The sequence below is a fragment of the Mugil cephalus genome, chromosome 1 (genome assembly GCF_022458985.1).
Source record: "Mugil cephalus isolate CIBA_MC_2020 chromosome 1, CIBA_Mcephalus_1.1, whole genome shotgun sequence".
Lineage (NCBI taxonomy): Eukaryota > Metazoa > Chordata > Actinopteri > Mugiliformes > Mugilidae > Mugil > Mugil cephalus.
In genome coordinates, this window is record NC_061770.1 from 44,428,801 (window position 1) to 44,448,910 (window position 20,110).

General features: G+C 48.6%; 2 protein-coding genes across 2 annotated transcripts; both read left to right on the forward strand.

Annotated features, from left to right (window-relative positions):
• The first annotated feature begins 716 nt into the window (after positions 1–716).
• On the forward strand, positions 717–4,403 carry shbg (sex hormone-binding globulin). Its single transcript, XM_047606239.1, has 8 exons — positions 717–1,019; positions 1,493–1,590; positions 1,852–2,041; positions 2,179–2,340; positions 2,535–2,691; positions 2,932–3,068; positions 3,593–3,797; positions 3,939–4,403. The coding sequence occupies exons 1-8, from the start codon at positions 918–920 to the stop codon at positions 4,064–4,066; spliced, it is 1,179 nt and encodes a 392-aa protein (XP_047462195.1). The 5' UTR covers positions 717–917; the 3' UTR covers positions 4,067–4,403.
• Positions 4,404–5,992: 1,589 nt separating this feature from the next.
• Positions 5,993–19,970, forward strand: neurl4 (neuralized E3 ubiquitin protein ligase 4). The gene is made up of 29 exons (XM_047584325.1): positions 5,993–6,559; positions 10,724–11,246; positions 11,339–11,404; positions 11,489–11,955; positions 12,039–12,150; positions 12,245–12,333; positions 12,417–12,489; positions 12,676–12,949; positions 13,217–13,398; positions 13,484–13,569; positions 13,646–13,808; positions 13,908–14,118; positions 14,230–14,306; positions 14,409–14,487; positions 14,609–14,778; positions 14,863–14,991; positions 15,108–15,253; positions 15,343–15,561; positions 16,079–16,177; positions 16,259–16,411; positions 16,507–16,674; positions 16,770–16,928; positions 17,068–17,247; positions 17,495–17,588; positions 17,663–17,770; positions 17,856–18,000; positions 18,373–18,485; positions 18,585–18,744; positions 18,848–19,970. The coding sequence occupies exons 1-29, from the start codon at positions 6,302–6,304 to the stop codon at positions 19,050–19,052; spliced, it is 4,908 nt and encodes a 1,635-aa protein (XP_047440281.1). The 5' UTR covers positions 5,993–6,301; the 3' UTR covers positions 19,053–19,970.
• Positions 19,971–20,110: the final 140 nt, after the last annotated feature.

The following is a 20,110-nucleotide window of genomic DNA, read 5'->3' on the forward strand; positions in this document are numbered from 1 at the left end:
AGGGCCCAGGTTTCCCAGGGGGAGCTTCACATTGTGACGAGATCGTCATCCGCTTCGCCAGTGTTTGGTTCTATTGTTGTGGCTGATCAGTGTGCGTCATTTCATTTGCGCCAGACACAGAGGTGGCTCACTTCCTCTCTGTGTGCTGAATCACTACAACCGCGCCCGTCGTGCGTCGTCCACCTGCTAAACACTGACTGTCACCTCCCGTCAAAATTAAAGCCGGGCGTCGGACTGAGAGTAAATCATTTCATACTCGGTGTTTTTGTGTCTTTTTGCACGTTTTTCTAGTATTCCCCAGTTAGCGCCGCTTTCCCAGAAAGAAAGAGTTTCAGGAACGCAGCCAGCTTAGGAGGAAAAAGAGCTCGACGTGAAGCTGCAGAGCAGACACCTACCTACGTGTGAGTCATGGCCAGCGGTGGTGAATCAAGGTTCCTGTGTAATGTGTAAACACGCCTCGGTCGTCTGGCCGAGGTCACTCACCCGGCCTGGGTCTGCGTCCGTGCGCCACGGGTTGAGACGGACCTACTGACCAAAACGCACATTTCAGTTAACTTTAGTAACGCTTTCTAATATTAAAGGCAGCCCAGACCCATATGATTTCTGGCTTTCTTTCCTCTGTCCTCCAACCCTCCCCTCCCTCCCCTCCCCCACAGTTTTCGCAAACATCCCATTTGTCCCAACCGCAGAGCCTCCCACGCGGGGGTCGATCACCCGCGCTGACCGTGGTGGAGTATTCGCCCTCTGGACCCCGGGACAGCGTGCCAGCACACACCAGCGCTCTGCACACTGTTGCTGAAGCCTCTCCGCTCCTCGTCCTCGGCCACCACGATATCGCAGCTCGGAGTCCGCAGACCACCCAAAGGGCTCTGGAGACCGCACGCTGGGAGGGCCAGGGTGGGTCAACGCGCTGAAGGATGGCCGCGTTTGGGAAAGCAATGGCAGGTGGACTGCTGCTCGGTTTGAGCCTCGCTCTGCTGGCGCGGGGAGCTGAGGGACAGGCGAACGGACGGGGTAAGGTATGTTCATCAGATGCACAATGCCCATATATATATATGTATATAGCATACATTTTCTTTCTATATGTTGTTTTATTCCTGCAAACGCTCTGTAAAATTTCAATTTAGGAAAAGATCCATAATAGCTGCTCATATCAGTTCCCTTATGAAACTCAGGTCCCATAATTTGTTTAGACTTGGGACTTTGCTCAGTCGGACAAATGGAGCCGCAACCACCACGACAGAAGCTGCTTTTACCTCAGCGGGCTTATTTTTATTATTATTATTATTATTATTATTTTTTACCCATGCATATTCTATTTAACGTCATATGTTGTGAATGAATGGATTTTTTTACAGTTCATTATCGCTCAGGACCACACTTCCCTCGTTACGCTCTCCTTAAGCTTTGAATCAATAAGAAGAGAAGTGCGCAGAGTCAAAGAGCTGAAGCAATGTTAAAAGGATTACCTTATGGAGCATGTGTCTTCCAGAAAGAGGTATCAGGAGGCTCGACGGTCCACCTCGGCCAGGAGAGGGACGTCTGGAGGCCGCTGATCCACACGACGGTCAACCTCAGCCAGATCAACAGGCACGTGAGGGGGAGGAGGTCGGGGAGGCGAAGAGGGACCCTGCATGATTTAAGACAGACACTTTCAAAATCCAGCAGAAAACTTGGTTTTCTGCAGACCTTTATATTTGACGAATGCTACACTTTTCTCGCACTGAAACGCTGATATCTTACTTCTGGTAGAAAGCACAGCCAAACATAAGTCAGGCAGGTTGTCTTCTTCATCCGACGGGGACCAGGCCTCCCCTTTAATTAACTCTATTTTTACTCCGTTTTGCACAGCATCAAGTCGTCCTTTCAATTACGGACGTTTGACCCAGAAGGCGTCGTTTTCTACGGAGACACCAAAAACGGGGAGGACTGGTTCGTCCTCTCCCTGACAGATGGCATCCCCATGATGCAGATCAGCAAGGAGGGCATGCTCATCAGCGTGACCGGGGGCCCCAAGCTCAACGACGGCGAGTGGCACACAGTGAGTTTCACGTTCAGGTCTTTCAGATTTGGCTTCGAGTGGCCTTTTATTTTTTTAAATGAATGGACGTTTCCTTCGTTACTCATACAGTATGCTGGACATGTTGCTTTGTTTCTTGTTCTCTTGGCGCCACAAAGCTGGAAGTGAGCAACCACGGGAAGTTTGTGATTCTGGAGGTGGACGGCTCTGGCGGGCTGGTGGTGGGCATGCAGACCAAACAGATGGAGGAGGGCATTTCGGGGCAACTTCGGCTGGCCCTGGGCGGCATCCTGATCGACAAGGAACAACTGATTGTCCAGGTGTTAATCCGCCCCGACGCACTTCATCCATCGTGCTCATTCAATCTCATTAACCCCTCCCCCCCTTTTATTTTTTGACCTTACCCTGTAGTTTTTAAGACGCTACCGCGGCGTCTGAAATGATCAGCGGATTCTTCTCCCAGCTTGCCTCGCGGTTCATTCTTCTCAATGCCTTGTTGTGTTCTGTGCTGCAGTTTGAGCCACAGATGGACGGCTGTGTGCGGGAGGGCAGCTGGCTAAACCTCAGCGTCCCCTGGGAGGCAGAGGCAGAGGAGCTCTGGCCGTGCCATCCAAACATCCAACCTGGCAGCTACTTCCCTGGCACCGGATTTGCCGTTTTCAACACCTCAGGTGGAAGGACTGTGTTAAGTTATACAAGATATTAACAAGTGTTAACTCTCCTTCATCTAATAACAGGCTCCCATCTGGCCTAGATAATGCTTTTTTTTTGTGTGTGTGTGGTGCAGCAATTTGATTCAACATGTAAATGAAAATGAAAAGGAACTGCTTTTTATTGAATGGTAGATAAGTCTTTTTTTTTCTTCTTTCCAGAATTGATTAATTATGTGAATGATTTCTGTCTTTTCACAGTGTTCAAACTAGGAGAAGACCATGGGGTCAAGATTGAATTGTGGGGTGATTTCAGTCAGATGGATGGGACCATTCTGAGCATCAAGGCTCCTGGACAAGAGCTGATGTTCGCTTTAGTAGCCAACAACAACACAAAAGTAAGCGCAGGAATTTGCAGATAAAAACAGCGCGGCTCAGTGTCACAGTTATCGTGGTGATATTCATAACTTAGATCGTAAGTCTTCAACAGGGGGGTCGGTGACCTCTATGGGTTCGCGGCGGTACTGCAGGGGGTGTCGCAATATTTTTGGTTGATTAGACATTTTTTGTATATTTTGTTTTATCCCCGAGTCCACACACGCAAAGTTAAATTTCTTTAAATACAAAAAAATTAACATGAACCCAACACATTTTCATATTTTAGTGTGATAGCTTAATATTGAATGCAAAATTGTAATAATAATTATTATGTATAAATAGGCCAAGGCAGAGTTTAATATAGAACAGGGGTCTATAACTCTTAATCTTAATCTCTCCATCAGTTTCAGGGTCCTTGGCCTGAAAAACGTCGAAGACCCCTCACTTATATTTATGTCTGATTCACGTAAAACCATCATCATGCTGTCACAAACAGACTGAAGACCAGAGTATCATTATGTTTTTTTTTTTTTTTGATTTTCAGGAGGTCACACTCAGTTTTTGGCAGGAAAAAATCAGTGTGAAAAGCACTTTCAAAAGACTCCTTGTGACCTTTCAAAAGGATGTACTGAAAGTGCTTCAGGATGAAGATGAATCAACGACTTCCGTATTATCCAGTAACCCAGAGAGCCACAACAGTTATTTGACAACTTGGAAAGAGGGCCGTCTAGCCTTCGGAGGCCTTTTGGGTGAGATGATGGAGCGTATTAAATAAATATAGAGCATCTACAGTCTTAATGTCTTCAATTATTAAGGCCCATAAAGAGATTTGCAACATTAAACAAGACGAATGTGACAGTCAATGCTGTTGTGACCTTTTCACTTTTCAGGTGACGATGGCGCCGGCTCCCAGTTCTTGACAGGCTGCCTGAAGAAGATCCAGGTCCAAAGCAGGGATCTGGATCTGGATTCAGCCGACAAACACGTGTCAGTGTCCTCTCACAGTTGTCCTGCATAGACAATAAAAGCATCCATACACTGCATAAGGACAGGATACTGTATTCATTCCAACGTACATCGGAGTACATTTTTCTCTAGCATCACCCTGATGACCAGTACGTTTTTTTTTTGTTAGGCTTTTCATTTTGAAGTCAGATGTGGTACTTGCGCCAATTAACCTATAAAATGTGGGGGGAAAAAAACAAAACATATTAAATACTAACATTTCACATTTCAAACAGATGACATGCCCAGTTTTACCCGAATACACACATTAATCTGAGAGATGTGAGTGGCTCGGTGACCTTGGTGCGCGCAATTATATGTTTATGAATAAAATATGATTCTCCTTAAAATGGCTCCCTCATTAATATTAATGTCACTGATGCATTTAAGGCAAAATGAAGGTCCTTAGAGTGGACGTAGACCTTTTCATTAAACACTAATCGTAGACACTGAGAGCAGTTTGAGAGACACGAATGTAAAGACATGGAATTTGCTCCCTCTAGTGGATGATTAAAGATAATGTTGAATTCATTCAGATTTATGGATGATGTAATTTAACCACTTCAACCTTTATGTTGCTTATCATCTTTAAAAACAGCCAAACAAAAAATATTCAGTATTTTAGGCAGGTGTGGAACCAAATGGTCTAAAGGAAGGAAGGAATGCTGTCAAAAATATAAAAAATGTTTGTTTATTTTTAATCACATGCAAAAAATACAAAGTAAGCGAACAAAAGAAAGTCAATATTTGGTGTCACTACCCTTTGCCTTCAAACTAGAATCAATCCTTATTTCCTTATTGGTACACTTGCACAAAGTCAGGGATTTTGTAGGATCGTAGACGCGGTGGCCGGCCAAGGAAACTTAGTGCAGCAGAAAAACACACACAAAAAAAAGAAAAACACATAAACTTAATTCCCTTCGAAATCGGAAGGTGTCCAGCGGTACCATGAGCTCAGAACTGGCAGAAACCAGTGGGACCCAGGTACACCCATCTACTGTCTGGAGAAGTCTGGCCAGAAGTGGCCTTCATGGAAGAGTCACAGCCAGAAATCCATCACTCTGACAAGGAAACAAGGCCAAGAGACTCAACTATGCAACGAAAACATAGGAACCGGGGTCAGAAAATGGCAGCAGGTGCAAAATTTGAAATATTCGGTTGTAGCAGAAGGCAGTATGATCACTGAAAGGATGGAGAGAGGTACAGTAATGAGTGTCTGCAGGCAACAGTGAAGCATGGAGGAGGCTCCTTGTAAGTTTGGGGCTGCATTTCTACAAACTGAGTAGGGGACATGGTCAGTATCAATGGTGTCCAGCTTAGAAATACAGGCAGATACATATCCATCACGCAATACCATCAGGGCGGAGGATGATTGGCCTCAAATTTCTTCTGCATGATAAAGACCCCAAACATACTGCCAAGGTCATTAAGAACTATCTTCAGTGTAAAGAAGAAGAAGAAGTGATGGAAGTGATGGCATGGCCCCTGCAGAGCCCAGATCTCAACGGGTGTATCTGGGATTACATGAAGACACAGAAGGATTTGAGGAAGACTACATCTACAGAAGATCTGTGGTCATATTCAAAAACTGTGTGCACGTGTACCTAGAATTAACTGTCTTGAAGGCAAAGGGTGGTCACACCAAATATTGATTTGATTTAAAATTCTCGTCTCTTTGTTAATTGAAAATAAACACGTCCATATTTGAAAGCATTCTTAGTTTACAGCATTTTTTTCACAACTGCTAAAAGCTTTTGCACAGTACTGTATATGATATATTCTAATTATTTGGATAGATAGATAGATAGATAGATAGATAGATAGATAGATAGATAGATAGATAGATAGATAGATAGATAGACAGATAGATAGATAGATAGATAGATAGATAGATAGATGCATTGCATTATTGAGTGTGACAGACGTTTTATTTTTCTAGTGAAAAAGTAGAATGTAAAAAACAACGTTCATCTATAAATCCGCAGAAGGGAACATATTTTTGCAGCATATATTAAGATGAGATCACATAAGATAAAATTGTATGTAACCACGTGGGTGAAATTAAGGAGTTATAACAGCAAGGAACAATAACTTTTAATTTAATTTAATTGAGAGACTGTTATAGTTTTAATTTGAACCCACTAATTGCAAGAGGCTACTTTAAACGGAGAGGCGTGCATTAACTCTGTTGGTGATTAAATACCGACAAGGTAGCAGACAGGCTCTCCTCTTCCTTCCATGCCGTAAAATGCTCTTTATCGATTACAGAAATCTACCGGATGTCGTAACTGTAGTACTGTCGCAAAGCCCGACTGTCGTGAATACTGGCCGCCCACTGAAGATGGCGGCGGAGCTGCATCCGCGGAGCGGAAAGCTGATCGGCCTGTCCAACTCGAACCGAACCGCCCGGCGCAACCAGCCAGTCCAGGAGTTCAACCATGGCCTGGTGCTCAGCAAGGAGCCGTTGAGGGACCGGGATGTCTTCACCGTCCGCATTGACAAGAAGGTAAACAACACCAGGCCCGCCGCTGCCGCTTCTCCTCAGCGGGGGTGAGAGCAGAGCTGCCGGGACGAGCTGGGGGTCTGCCCCTGTCCGCAGTGAGGGTCTTCATCCGCTGCCTAGGGCGGCTCACACGTCTCGACAGCGACTGCGGTCGTTACCGTCTATTCCGGTGTGAATTAAATACCCGGGCTGCGACCGAGCACGGGGCAGTTGATAAACACCTTGCGACGGGTGGACGTGTTAAACCGATCACTCGGTTCCAGATAACCTGCCCGTGTTGCCTTGGTACCGTCGTTAGCCATGCTAATGAGCGGCTAGCAGCCGGGGGGCTAGCAGCGGGGGGCTAGCCCTTTTCTGGAAGGTGCTATTGGCAGGGGGGGTTTGTCGTGAGTTGTCAAGAGACTGGCATCGTTTCGTGCATGACAGGAGCTCAGTGAAAGCTGGTGCAGTTTGCACCAGGGGAGTCGGTGACAGTGGCGGTGTGTCCCGGTGGCTAATAATGCTGCAGTGATGAGACTCAGACTGGGCTATCTGGGTACTGTCAGCCCAGGGTCATTAATAAGAGCCGGAGTTAGCATGCTAAAGGACCGAGCCTCACATCTGTGACAGCCTCCTTACACAGTGACACAGTTCACTTCAATATAAATAATATTTTAGACTTATTAAAACGGATAATAGCTATAATGCATTAGGTAGACTGTGAACTGGTGCTATTAAGCTGTAATTAGTTATTGTAAACAAGCTCTGTTTATATCGCATAACTGGTAAATTTGGACGCTTAAAACTTTATTTCTTGCTCCTCTTCTTGTGTTTCCAGAGACTCTCATCAATTTATAATTTTTTGGCAGAACTTCACAGTTTCATTTTATACCAGTTTTAAATAGGGACATTTGGGGCAGAACAACAACAACAAATCAGTAAAACTAAAAAATAGGCTTCTGATCTCAATATTTCTTCTTCTGTAATCAGACCAATAGCATTTCATAATGCAAAATGTTTGACATGCCTTCATCTGTAGGCAGTCCACGTTTCACGTGAGTCCCCGTGCAGAGAGAACTTGTGCTTTAATGTTTTAATGGCTTCTGCACATCACTCATTAACAACACGACAGCTCCTGAGCCCGATGCCAACTGGGCCGGGCACACACCCTTTAAACGACACGGAGAACTCGTTACAGAAAGTCTTCACGTGTGCCGGTAAAGCAAAAACGTAATAGCAACGCCCTAATGGCACATACTGTATGTAAATGATTATGCATCCCTGCCGGTGCTCTCTGCCTGATAAGGGCCTATCATAAACAGCCTCGTGACACGAGCTGCCCGTCTGAAAATCAATATGTTTCCATCACAGAGCAGCCCGCTGCCGTGAGTGCCTTCACTGAGCTGCAGAGGAAGTTGCCGATTGAGCTCCAGAGAAGAAATCGTGCATTGGACAAAAAAGTTTACTACGTGTTGGACGCTGTGAGAGGCTCAGGGTTTGTGTTTAGAGTTTAGAGTGTGTTTGTTTTTTGAGACAGAATGCACCACTTAATGTGCCAACCTCTCAGTCGGAAATGAGAGGTTACTGAGCATTTTTATGCTTTTAGCTGCTGAAAACAGCAGGAGCACAGAAACTCAGCTGTCATAAAGACGCACCGCCTTGGAGAATACAAATGCGTGCCAGTGTAACAGTCCTGCCACTAAATCTTAGTTTCGTGAAGGTTGTGGTATCCATCGTTTATTCAAAACAAACGGGAGACATGTTGATTCAGCAGTGTTTTCTTTTTCGGAGGTTGTGGTTTGTCATACTGTTGAATTGTGTTCTGTTATTCCGGCAACCCTAGTTTAGTCAGCGGGCTCGGCTAAATAACAAAAACACTTTATTGTTTAATGCGACACAGCTTAGCAACACCAGAAACTTCGTCCTGTAAAAATGATCGTACAGTTGAATTACCACCTTCTCACGTAGTTTGAGCCTAAAGTGAACAAACTAAACAAGTGTACCTAATAAACTGGCAAGTGAGTGCACCTTTATAGGCAGTATTAATATTAAACAGTTTTTAGATTATAATATTAATGACAAAAATGCAGTTTTTCGAACTCATGTTGATATATTTAAATATTAGTAAGTCACAGGTGTAATAATGTTAATTTATTCCAAACTAAATCTTGTTATTTAGGAGAATTACCTGCTCAGAGTTGCGCCGTGTCTCAGTAATGAGAACGTTTCATTCTTTTAAGCGTGGCTCGCTGTAGTTATTGGCCTTTTTGAGCGTGGAGACCTAGAGGCGGACGCCCACAGGCTGCTGTTACATAAGCGAGGGAAGGAGATGTCTGTCTCCTCCGCACAGCGACCCGGTCAGGCTGAGTTACTACTAAATCTGTTAACCCAGATACCCGGCCCGTCGTAGCACACTGCCTTACATAGCACCTGTCGCCCAGTTGAGGAGAATGCAGGAGAGGAGGCAGACGGCGCTTTAAAAATAACATTGATCGCAGGGAAGGTTCTTATTTGTCTCTCCTTGGCGTGGAAGTCGGCCGCAAGACAGATATCCCAAGAGCTGGCGGGGCTTCAATGATATGATCAAGGTCACTTCTTCGGGGTGGATTCCTGCCAACTTAAAACTGGAGTCCTGTGTCGCACCGGGGAAAAGAGAGAGCGATAGGTACGTTTAGCTGAACCCTTCCTCCCGAAGACAAAAGCTGCAGAGATTTTTTTTTTTTTGGTGGACTTTCTCCTCGAGCAGCAGGTGGAGTGCGGCGAGCCAAGAGATCATCCCTCAGCGGGACGACACGGGTTCACAGCCCTGTGTCGGAAAAGCATCTGCTGAGCCGGAGTGACTCTAACCAAGGATCTCCACCGGCTGCTCCGACGCTTCTCTCTAGCTGATGCTGCAGTCTAATAAAAAAAAAAAAAAAAAAAAAAAGGCAGAATTTACCTCAAGGGGATCAATAAAGCATCACATTATTGTCAGCTTATGGTGAGCTTTGGGTTACCCAGAATAAATGCATATCTGGGGTCGCTTGTTATGTGATACGAGGCCAATGTCACACAAAGACACAGACAAGGGGGTTCTGGTGTAAAACGCTTTAGTCGCAGAACAAATACGGCCTTGAGATTTCAGCGTGTTGAAGGGAAGGTTTTGCGTTTGCTTGCTAATTTCCTCTTGTTACCGCCTCAGTCACTATAGGAAAAAGGAAATCGTGTTACGGACACATTACCTGTGATCACGATGTAGCGACTCCAGCAGCTTTGGACTTAATAAATAAAACTCTCCACAAATCAACACAAGATTGGAAACTGTGTGTTACCTGCACCTCTAGAGACATCGCTGTAGTGGAGGAACCTAGTCTTGCCTGGAATAGAGAGATCTGACATTAATGTTAAAAAGGCAACATTTATGTGAAATATTTGTCCTGCTGCTTCAGGGAAAATGAAGCTGAGCTCACCTCTAGAGATCTGTGCCGACCAACCTCTGAATTGATTTATAAAGCAAAAAGAAAAAAAAAAATTTAACTGCGCTTGAGCAAATGTCAATCTTGACAAAGAACAATATGCAAATGTAGCACAAAATGGATTAGACTAACATATTTACAGTCATGTGATGCCAGTTTTTTGGAGGCCATCTTTAATTTTTTATAATGTCCAGCCTGGAGTTGAACCCAGGATCCTACTTGTGCAGAACACGTGTGTGAACCATAACCTCTCGGCTATCAGGAGACTGTTAACAACAAACCACAAGTTCACATCAATAAGCCGTGTCACTGGTTTCGGACATGATTCCTACGTTTTTACTCTGCGCTCTCGTTGTCCTGCTTTATTTTCAAAGGAGCTTCTCGCAGAGCTTCGTTCTCCACTGACAGAACGACTAAAAATAGCAAGACGGATCATACAACAAGCCACTCTGTTTTCCAGCGACGTCTACCTGCAGTTTTTAGCACAGTGGTTCACTCTCCGAACAGCATCTCCCACAGCACAGTTCCACTGTTCCCATTTCCACCGTTCACGACTGGAGTCACAGCTGTTACCACTGATTAGCTGCTCAACTGTCCTTTGGAAAATTTACATCACATTTACAAAACTTCTTTAATATCTCAAGTTTTTATTGAGTGTTTTGCTGAACGCAGGAAACATCTTGCGGACCACGATGTGCTATAATTACGTTTTTCTCAATCGTTCCCCCCTCAGGTGAACTCGTGGAGCGGCTCCATCGAAATCGGCGTGACGGCGTTGGACCCGGCCGCGCTGGACTTCCCCAGCAGCGCCACGGGCCTCAAGGGCGGCTCCTGGATCGTGTCGGGCTGCTCGGTGCTGCGCGACGGCCGCTCCGTCCTGGAGGAGTACGGCCGCGACCTCGACCAGCTGGCCGAGGGCGACCGCGTGGGCATCCAGCGCAGCTCCCGCGGCGAGCTCCACCTCTGGGTCAACGGGCAGGACTGCGGCGCGGCCGCCAGCGGCCTGCCGCCCAAGCTCTGGGCGGTGGTGGACCTGTACGGCAAGTGCACTCAGGTGACGGTGGTGAGCTGCGAGCCGCCGCCGCCCTCCGCCGAGAGGGAGAGGGAGAGGGAGACGGTGGAGCGGGACGAGGAGGAGGACGAGGAGGAGGAGGATGAGGAGGAGGAGGTGGTCGTGTGCGGGAGTCGGGAGGACGCGGGGATCGTGGCGCTCATGAACGTGGCGGCGATGAATGGGATGATGAATGGAAACGAAGGTAGGGAGACACTTTATCTGGATTTCCTATTGTCTCAATTGACTGTTATGTTGTTTTCATGTGTTCGCCTGTATCGCTCTTCTACGTATCAGTGCCTGAGCTCAGCTGCAGCCACAGCAGACCAGACAAGTTCCCCAATAACCTGGAGCCCGACACCGGTGAGATAATCCTCCTCAAATCACACATCACGCATTTACACCACGACCGGCACTGAGATCTGTTCTCCTCCCGTTTCTCCCCAGTCCTCACGGAGCACCAGCTCTTCGACGTGTTCAACAACGCAATAGTTTCCTTCTACCGCTCCGAAGACGAGGGCGGAGGGGAGGACGGCGGGGGCGGAGGGGGCACGGGAGGCGGCGGCGGAGGGGGAGGAAACACGGGAAGCGACTCCTCTTCCAGAAACGACAGAGGCAGCAGCAGCGGAGGAGGCTCAACGACCAGCGACAGCGGGACGGGAACGACGGGGGGAGGCAGCGGAGGGGAGGGCGGGAACGCCAACAACAGCCCCGCCGGCAATGGGGGGCTGGGCTCCGGGCCGCTGACCACTGGGATGACCACCAACGACGCGCTGCTGTTCCACGAGAAGTGCGGCACGCTGATCAAGCTGAGCAACAACAACAAGACGGCGGAGCGGAGGAGACCGCTGGACGAGTTCAACAACGGCGTGGTGATGACCAACCGGCCGCTCCGACACAACGAGATGTTCGAGGTGCGCGCAACTCACCGCTGCCACCGAATGAACGTCAAGTTTAGTTGCGGAAGAGATCAAACCTGGTTCTTCTTTGTTCCCAGATCCGCATCGATAAGCTGGTGGACAAGTGGTCGGGCTCGATAGAGATCGGTGTGACCACGCACAACCCCAACAACCTGGACTATCCCGCAACTATGACCAATCTGCGCTCAGGTAACGCACAACCCCGCCGAGAACTCGCACTAGAGAGTGCAAAGGAGAGGAGCGCGTCCCTGTGAAATGACATCATTTTGGCTTTCTCTGTTAGGTACAATCATGATGAGTGGCTGTGGGATATTAACCAACGGGAAGGGAACCCGCAGGGAATACTGTGAATTCAGCCTCGATGAGCTTCAGGTTCGTGGCAGCGCGTGAATCCCGTTTTCAGCTCGCACTGAGCCGCTAAATGTGCCGTTACATTGTCCATCATCATGTTTCAGGAGGGCGATCACATAGGCTTAATGCGCAAAGCCAGCGGAGCGCTCCACTTTTACATCAATGGCATCGATCAAGGTGAGACACCCTTCATTAGGGAAAAGAACCCCGAATGCTTTATTACACACTTCTCCGTAGCACCACCGTGGGAACGGAGACGTACGGCCTTTTTAAAGTGACGTGAGGAATGCTGTGCGCGGAGGATGCTGTGTGGGATTAAACTACCGTGGTGGTCTCCTCTGAACCGCTCTGTGTTTATCCCAGGCGTAGCCGCGGCCCAGACCCCCGGCGTGGTCTACGGGGTGGTCGACCTCTACGGCATGGCTGTCAAAGTGACCATAGTCCACAACCACAACCACAGCGACCGCCTCAGACGCAACAACGCCATCATGAGGGCCCTGTCGCCCGATGTCGGCCGGCCCCGGCCGTCCCTCTCCCTCACCCCCGACGCCGAGGGGCCCGACCGCCTGCTCTTTCATCCCAACTGCGGTCAGAAGGCCGCCATCATAAGCGATGGCAGGACGGCGCTGCGGCCGCAGTGAGTCCGCCCTCCTTCCTGTTGAGTTGTGGCGACTTGATCTTTCGTGGATTAAGTGTATCCTGTTTTTCTGTCCATGCACATGACTAGAAATAGTGTATTTTTAGAGCTTTGTTCTTTTTTTTCCCGCCTAAAAATAGCTTTAAGTAGAACACATCTCACACAAACAGCTGTGAAGAGACGTAGTGACCCTCTAAATGAGCTATTTTAAACTCAAAGCAGTGATTATACTCTGAAGTTAACGCTGTTTTCTTTTTTTTTTTGCAGTGCGACTGATGACTTCAACCACGGCGTGGTCCTGAGCAGCCGGCCGCTCCGCTCCAACGAGGTGTTCCAGGTCCGCATCGACAAGATGGTGGACAAGTGGGCGGGCTCCATCGAGATCGGCGTCACGACTCACAACCCGGCCTACCTGCAGCTGCCCTCCACCATGACGAACCTGCGCTCAGGTAGCACGAAGTAGAGTATCTGGGTTAGTCGGGTCGTGTTCTGTGACGGGACGCCCCGCATCAGTGTTTTGATGTTGTGCTCCAGGGACGTGGATGATGACGGGGAACGGCGTGATGCACAACGGGACGACGATACTGGACGAATATGGACACAACCTGGACCGGCTCAAAGTGAGTCTTACTCAGCTCCTGGTACCTCCCTATTTTTATTTATTTTTTTTTTACAAACCTTCTCCACTCCTTCCAGGCGGGGGACACGGTCGGCGTCGTGCGGAAAGAAGACGGCAGCCTCCATTTCTTCGTGAACGGCGTGGCTCAGGGTCCAGCGGCCTGGAATGTCCCTCCCAGTGTCTACGCTGTGGTTGACCTCTACGGTCAGGCCGCTCAGGCCACCATCATGGACGACATGGGTGAGAAAGAGCAGCAGCGGTTAGGTTGATAAAAATGAACTCAGAGGAAAGTGAAAGCCCTCCTTAACGTTTCCCCTCTTGCGTTTGTCCCCATGCTAGTGGACCTCCCCCCTCTTCCAGAGGACAGCTCAGACGGCCCCACGGCCATGTCTCCCGGGAGCCCCTGCTCGGTGGGGGGGGCCACCACGACCAACGACCTGCGTTTCCACCACCTGCACGGCACCAACGCCGTCATCACCAACGGGGGGCGCACCGCCCTGCGTCAGAACTGCCGCAGCGAGTTCAATGACGCTATTGTCATTTCCAACAGGTGAGACGAGTCGTACCAGGGTTCATCTGGGTCAGGTGGTGCATCAGAAGCCACTTGATGTCTCGTCTCTTCTTTAGAAAGATTAGAATAATCCCTGTGTGCGTGTTTTAGGTGCCTTCGGGACGGAGAGCTGTTTGAAATCGTTATTCAGAAGATGGTGGACCGCTGGTCAGGTTCAATAGAAGCAGGTGAGGTTTTTGTCTCGTGTCTCTAAAGATTCACATCAAAATGTGTTTCATTTGTCATCACGACTGACCACACAACCCTTCTTCCTTTCCCTGTGTGTCCAGGAGTGACGGCCATCAGACCAGAGGAGCTGGAGTTTCCAAACACGATGACGGACATCGACTACGACACCTGGATGTTAAGGTGCTGATTCTCTCTTTAAACTTCATCTAGATGTTATTTTAATTTTGTGCTAAACCACACGTGGATTATTTTTACATGTTGAAATGAGTTGACTTTCTTTACCTTTTTGTCTTTTCCACAGTGGAACGGCCATCATGCAGGACGGCAACACGATGCGCAACAACTACGGCTGCGATCTGGACTCCCTGACCACGGGCTCACGGATCGGCATGATGCGCTCGGCCACCGGCGACCTCCACTATTACATCAACGGAGTGGACCAAGGCGTCGCCTGCTCCGGTCTGCCACCAGGTAGAGAATAGTCAGAAAGCTCCTCGGCTCTCAAATACCACAAACATCCACTGAACCTGCATCTGTCTGTCTGTCTCCCTTTAGAAGTGTTCGCTGTGGTCGACCTGTACGGTCAGTGTGTCCAGGTGTCCATCACCAGCTCCTCAGGTCCACTGGACAACAGCCTCTGTACCAGCAACATCACTGAGAAGAGCTTCCCCATCCACTCGCCAGGTAAACGTCAGGCTCCTTCCTCACTCACGTCTGGAAAACACATGTTCTGTGTTCAAAATAAAAGTAAAGTAAGGACAAAAATCTAGGCTCATCTTCATGATTTTCTCCATTTGCAGTAGCAGGCGTCGCCCATCGGCTCCACAACAAGCACGGTAAGAACGTGGTGCTGCTCGGCGACGGCTGCCAGGCCGTCAGAGTCGGGGGTTACGCTCACGGCATCGTGTTCAGCGCCAAAGAACTCAAAGCGGATGAGCTGTTTGAGGTACGGGGGGGTTTGTCACGTTTGAAGCAATGTGCACGTTTCTGCGCGAGTATCCGCGATAAAAGACGCCGCCTCTGGTCTCCGCGCAGGTGAGGATCGACGAAGTGGATGAGCAGTGGTGCGGTTCGCTGCACGTCGGCCTGACCACGCTGGCGCCTCCCGAGCTGCCGTCCTGCCCGCTGTCGGGCCTCTCCCCCTCCCTCCCGCAGCTCCGCGCCAAGGTCACCTGGCTGCTCTGCGGCTCCGAGGTGCGCCGCAACGGCGTGCTGCAGCGCCAGAACTACGGCTGCTCGCTGGACCGGCTGACGGTGAGCTGCGCCCCTCTGCTCTCTGAGCTGCGAACACGGCCTCAAAACGAGCCCTCAAGGATAACTGGTAGATTTAGAATCGGTTGACGGAGGCACATTCAGATCAGGTTAAAGGCCAAAGTTAAAGCCTCCGTGATTCATTGACAGGTTCTCTCCGCCTGCTTCAAAGCTCTGACTTTACACTTTCCCGACCTCCCTCAGATCCTTTTCTCCTATTGCATAATGTCTGTTATCGTATTGTTTTTATAATCACATCTTATCTGTTATGGGACTTTTATGGTTTTTCACTTGACTTATTTCTTTTATTTTCCAAAGCACTTGGAAAACATGTTCCTGAAAATTGCTATTTTATCTAGAAATAGATTTGAATCTATATTATTTTACCGTGAGTCATTCCTATCTAGTTATATTTAATATAGTTTAATGCATCATTTAATTAACAAGCAATAAAACAATTAAAAGAACATCATTTAAACAGTTTATCTTGTAGACACTCAGTCTGAATGTGTTCCTCCAGGTTGGAAACCGCGTGGGTGTGAAGAGGTGCAACGATGACACCATGCACATCTTCATTGACGGAGAGGACATGGGACCTGCTGCTACGGCCGTAGCCAAGGTAACGCAACTCTCTCACGCACAACACGAAGAGGAATGAGTCCGCGAAGCCGCTCAACACTCTCCTCCCTGCTCCCTGCAGAACGTCTACGCCGTCCTGGACCTTTACGGGCGGATAACGGCCGTGTCCATCGTCAGCTCCTCGCTGATGGAGGACATGGAGAGCGTCAAGGCGCCGTCGCTGTCCTCGGACAGCTGCAGCGAAGGGGAGGAGGACAGCACCCCCGTCAGGGAGGTGGGTGGACGTCACAGACGCCCAGCAGGGCATTTAGAAGTTACGTTGTTATTGTTATCATTATTATTATTCACGTGTCGTCTTGCTGCCTCCAGGTTGAGAGCGAGCCGTGCGCGCTGGTTCCTACGGTCATGGCGTTCCTGGAGAACCACGGCAAAAACATCCAGTTGTCCAACCAGAACCTGACGGCGGCCAGAGTGTCGAGCTACAACCAGGGCCTGCTGGTCACCGCCCAGCCGCTGGCTCGTCAGCAGCTGTTCCAGGTAACGTTAAAGCTCTACACACGATGCTCCACGATAAATGATCGGAGTTTGTGTTCCAGTTTGTCTACAGCCTCTTTTTTTTCCTCGGTTTCCAGTTTCAGATCGACCGTCTCAACCCGTCGTGGACGTCGTCGTTGTCGTTAGGGGTGATCGGCCACTCCCCCGACCGCCTCAACTTCCCCTCCACGGCGTGCTGTCTGAAACGCTCCGCCTGGCTGCTGCAGCGGGACTCCGTCTTCCATAACTCCCTAAAGGTACGCGCTCAGATCCGCCCGCCGCGCCGGAGCTTATCGATCTTTGTCTTAGATGAACAAACCCGGCGCGTTGTTCTAACTGTCACAAGCTTCACTGATAGATTGATCTTTTTCCTCTCTTTTCCCTTCTGCTCTCCAGATATGTGAGAACTACGGCCCCAACCTGGACACGTGTCCGGAGGGGACGGTGTTGGGTCTGCTGGTGGACGCCAACAGTTGTCTCCACCTCTACGTCAACGGCATGGACCAGGGAGTGGCAGCGCAGGACATCCCCTCCCCCTGCTACCCCTTCATCGACCTCTACGGCCAGTGTGAACAGGTCCGCACGCACGAATGAAACCAGTCCAGCCCTGTTTAACTTTCTGGTTTATCTGAGCTAAAGCCAGTTCGACTCCTCTATTCATTTTATCTTCTATTTTCTTTCTTTCTTCTTCCACAGTTGTGTCACAAAATTCAGACACAATTTAAGAGTAGAATTTATGCTGAAAAGAAAAAAGTGACTAAATCATTTCTAGTGTGTAAAGTCTAGATGCATTTCACTAACAAGCGCCGTGTCCTGATGACAGGTTACTATAGTAACAAACAACGTGCCAGCTGACGGCGGAGAGAGCGGTGAGAGCCGCTGTCAGGCCGACATGGAGAAGGCAGACATGGTTGACGGTGAGGAGCAGACGCGGTAAATGTTTGCATGCTGTGAAGTGGTCGGAGTCTTGAGCTCAGTGTCTGTGCTGCAGGAATCAAAGAGAGTGTGTGCTGGACGCCCCCTCCGGAGGTCAACCCCAACAAGACCTGCGAGTACCAGGCTCTGTGCTCGCGCTTCAAGGACCTGCTCACGCTGCCGGGTGGGTCCTCGTTAATGACTCTGCCGCTTTTTTATTTCGGCTTTCACCTCCTCGGGTCTAAAAACGTCCCCTGCTGTTCGTTTAGATGGTTACTTCAACGAAGATGCAAAGTACAACCTGTGCTACTGTGAGTCCTGCCACAAGCTCCGGGGCGACGAGGCGTACTACAAGAGAGGAGAGCCGCCCCGGGACTACGCCCTGCCCTTCGGATGGTGCCGCTTCGCACTCAGGTGAGAGGACGGCTTCTGAGGAGCGGCTGCGCTCTGTCGGGACAGTTTGTCTTCAGGACGACTGATTCTGATAAGTGTTTACAGACGATATTTTTCCTCAGGTTGATAACATTAAATTCATTCCACAGAGCATAGACTCAGACAAATGGTTTGTTATCTGTTGGACTGATTAGACCGGTCTGTTGTGATGATTAAACGATGCATTTAACAGCTGGTACGAGATGTGCCGCAGTGTTACTAACAGCCGTATCCTTTATTTAGCTGTTTCATTGGAAAAAGAGAACAGAGACAAATACTAGTTCTCTACTGTAGAGTGCTTCATCTTTACTGTATATTAATCTGCACTGTGTGTCTATAATTGCGTTTGTGCAGGATCAAGCCCCACTGTGAGGTTTCTAATGCACTGAAGAAGTGGCACATCGCGTACCACGGCACCAGCGTAGGAGCCCTGCGACGCACGCTGGACCACAGCCAGCTGCTCCCCGGTACAGGAGTCCTCTGTGGTTTTTATAAAGATACATGTGCTCTGAACGTAAATGTTCAGCCTTTATCAGTTCATACCTGCGACGTTTTGTTGTTTGCAGGGTCGTCGTCCATCTTTTCAGTGTCTCCCGTGAAGGACGAGGGGCCCAATGACTACAGCGAGCCGGAGGAGAACAGCGCCCCCGGCAGGGAGGTTCCCAGAGTGCGTCTCTCTCCGACCATGCGCTACTCTGGTCTGGAGATCTTTGCTCCTAAAGTGCAGTGAGTCCAGTAGAAGACGCATCATGTACATTTCCACCACGACGATGTTTTTATCGCGTGTGAGGATAAAAGCGTTTACTGACTAGTTCTTCTTCACGTGCAGATTTCGGGACCCCCGCTCTCACCGCTGCCACCAGGCTCAGGTGGGTTTCCAGGTGTGTGTGCGTCCCGGCTCCTACAAGGTCGGACCTCAGACGCTCGGACAGAGCGAGTCCCTGGATCCTCGCTTCAGCAACTCGGAGATCGAGTGGATCACCAAGGAGCAGGCCGGCACACTCCTCTACGGGCTGCTCATCCGGGTCGAATGAAACGGAGCATCGAGAGTAGGCACTCGGGTGGAAGTGGGGGAGGCCCCGCGCGGCTCTCCTCCTACTTTTAATGAACCGACAACCAAATCCAACCCCTGCCTTGAGCGAGAGACTCCTCTGGAATCCAGCTGTTCCTACTGTGGACTGTTGACAACTCAACATTTTTGATTTTGTTTTTTTGTTCGTCTTTTTCGGTTGTTTGCTCTCGGACTCTTTTTCGACGGCCGGGGGCTACGGCGGTTTCAAAGAACAGACACTGCCTGCACTTTATGTTTCGGACACTCGTGGGTGATTTTTAAACTAACTTCTCATCGACACGACACGTTTGTTCATTCGCTGAAGTTACTTTTTTTTTATTATTATTATTATTATTAATTTTGCCACGTTTCTTCTCGTCATCAGTTTATTTTTTTTTTCCACCCTCATCAACAGCTTTTTCTTCTGTTTTTTTTTTTGGCACTTATTTTTCACGTCCCACTCTGTTCTGGTCAGTGTTTAATTTTGGGAGGAGCCGTTTCCTGCCAGTCTGCACGTTAACGAACTGTCACCTAAAAAGACTGAAACCTGGGTCACTAAAAAAAAAAAAAAAAAACGAAGAAGTGACAAAATCTTTTCACAAAAATCTAATAAACAAAAAAAAACCTAAAAAAAACAAAACAAATACACTTGAATCTGAGAAGGAACCCAAGAAGACTGTCACGTGATTGTGACTTTGTTAGGGAGGGGAGTTTTTAAAACTGGAGGGGGTTAAAAAGATGTTTACACATGTACCACTGTATGTTGCTGTTCTCTCCTCATGTCTCCACGTTCACGGTCCCGTTAGCTTTGAAGTTGTAGCCCAGCGTCGACTCTCACTCCTCATCAGACAGAAAACATTCACGAGCTTTACACTGTGGACTGAACTGGAGCATTACACATTAAAAAAAAGATAATAATAATAACTTCTAATTAGCATTTTTAGAGTTTTACCACTCACATCTGTATAAAAATGTGAAGCTACAGCTAGCAGCCAGCTAGATGGTTCATGAAGCTAAAAACAGCACCTCACACAAACGGGC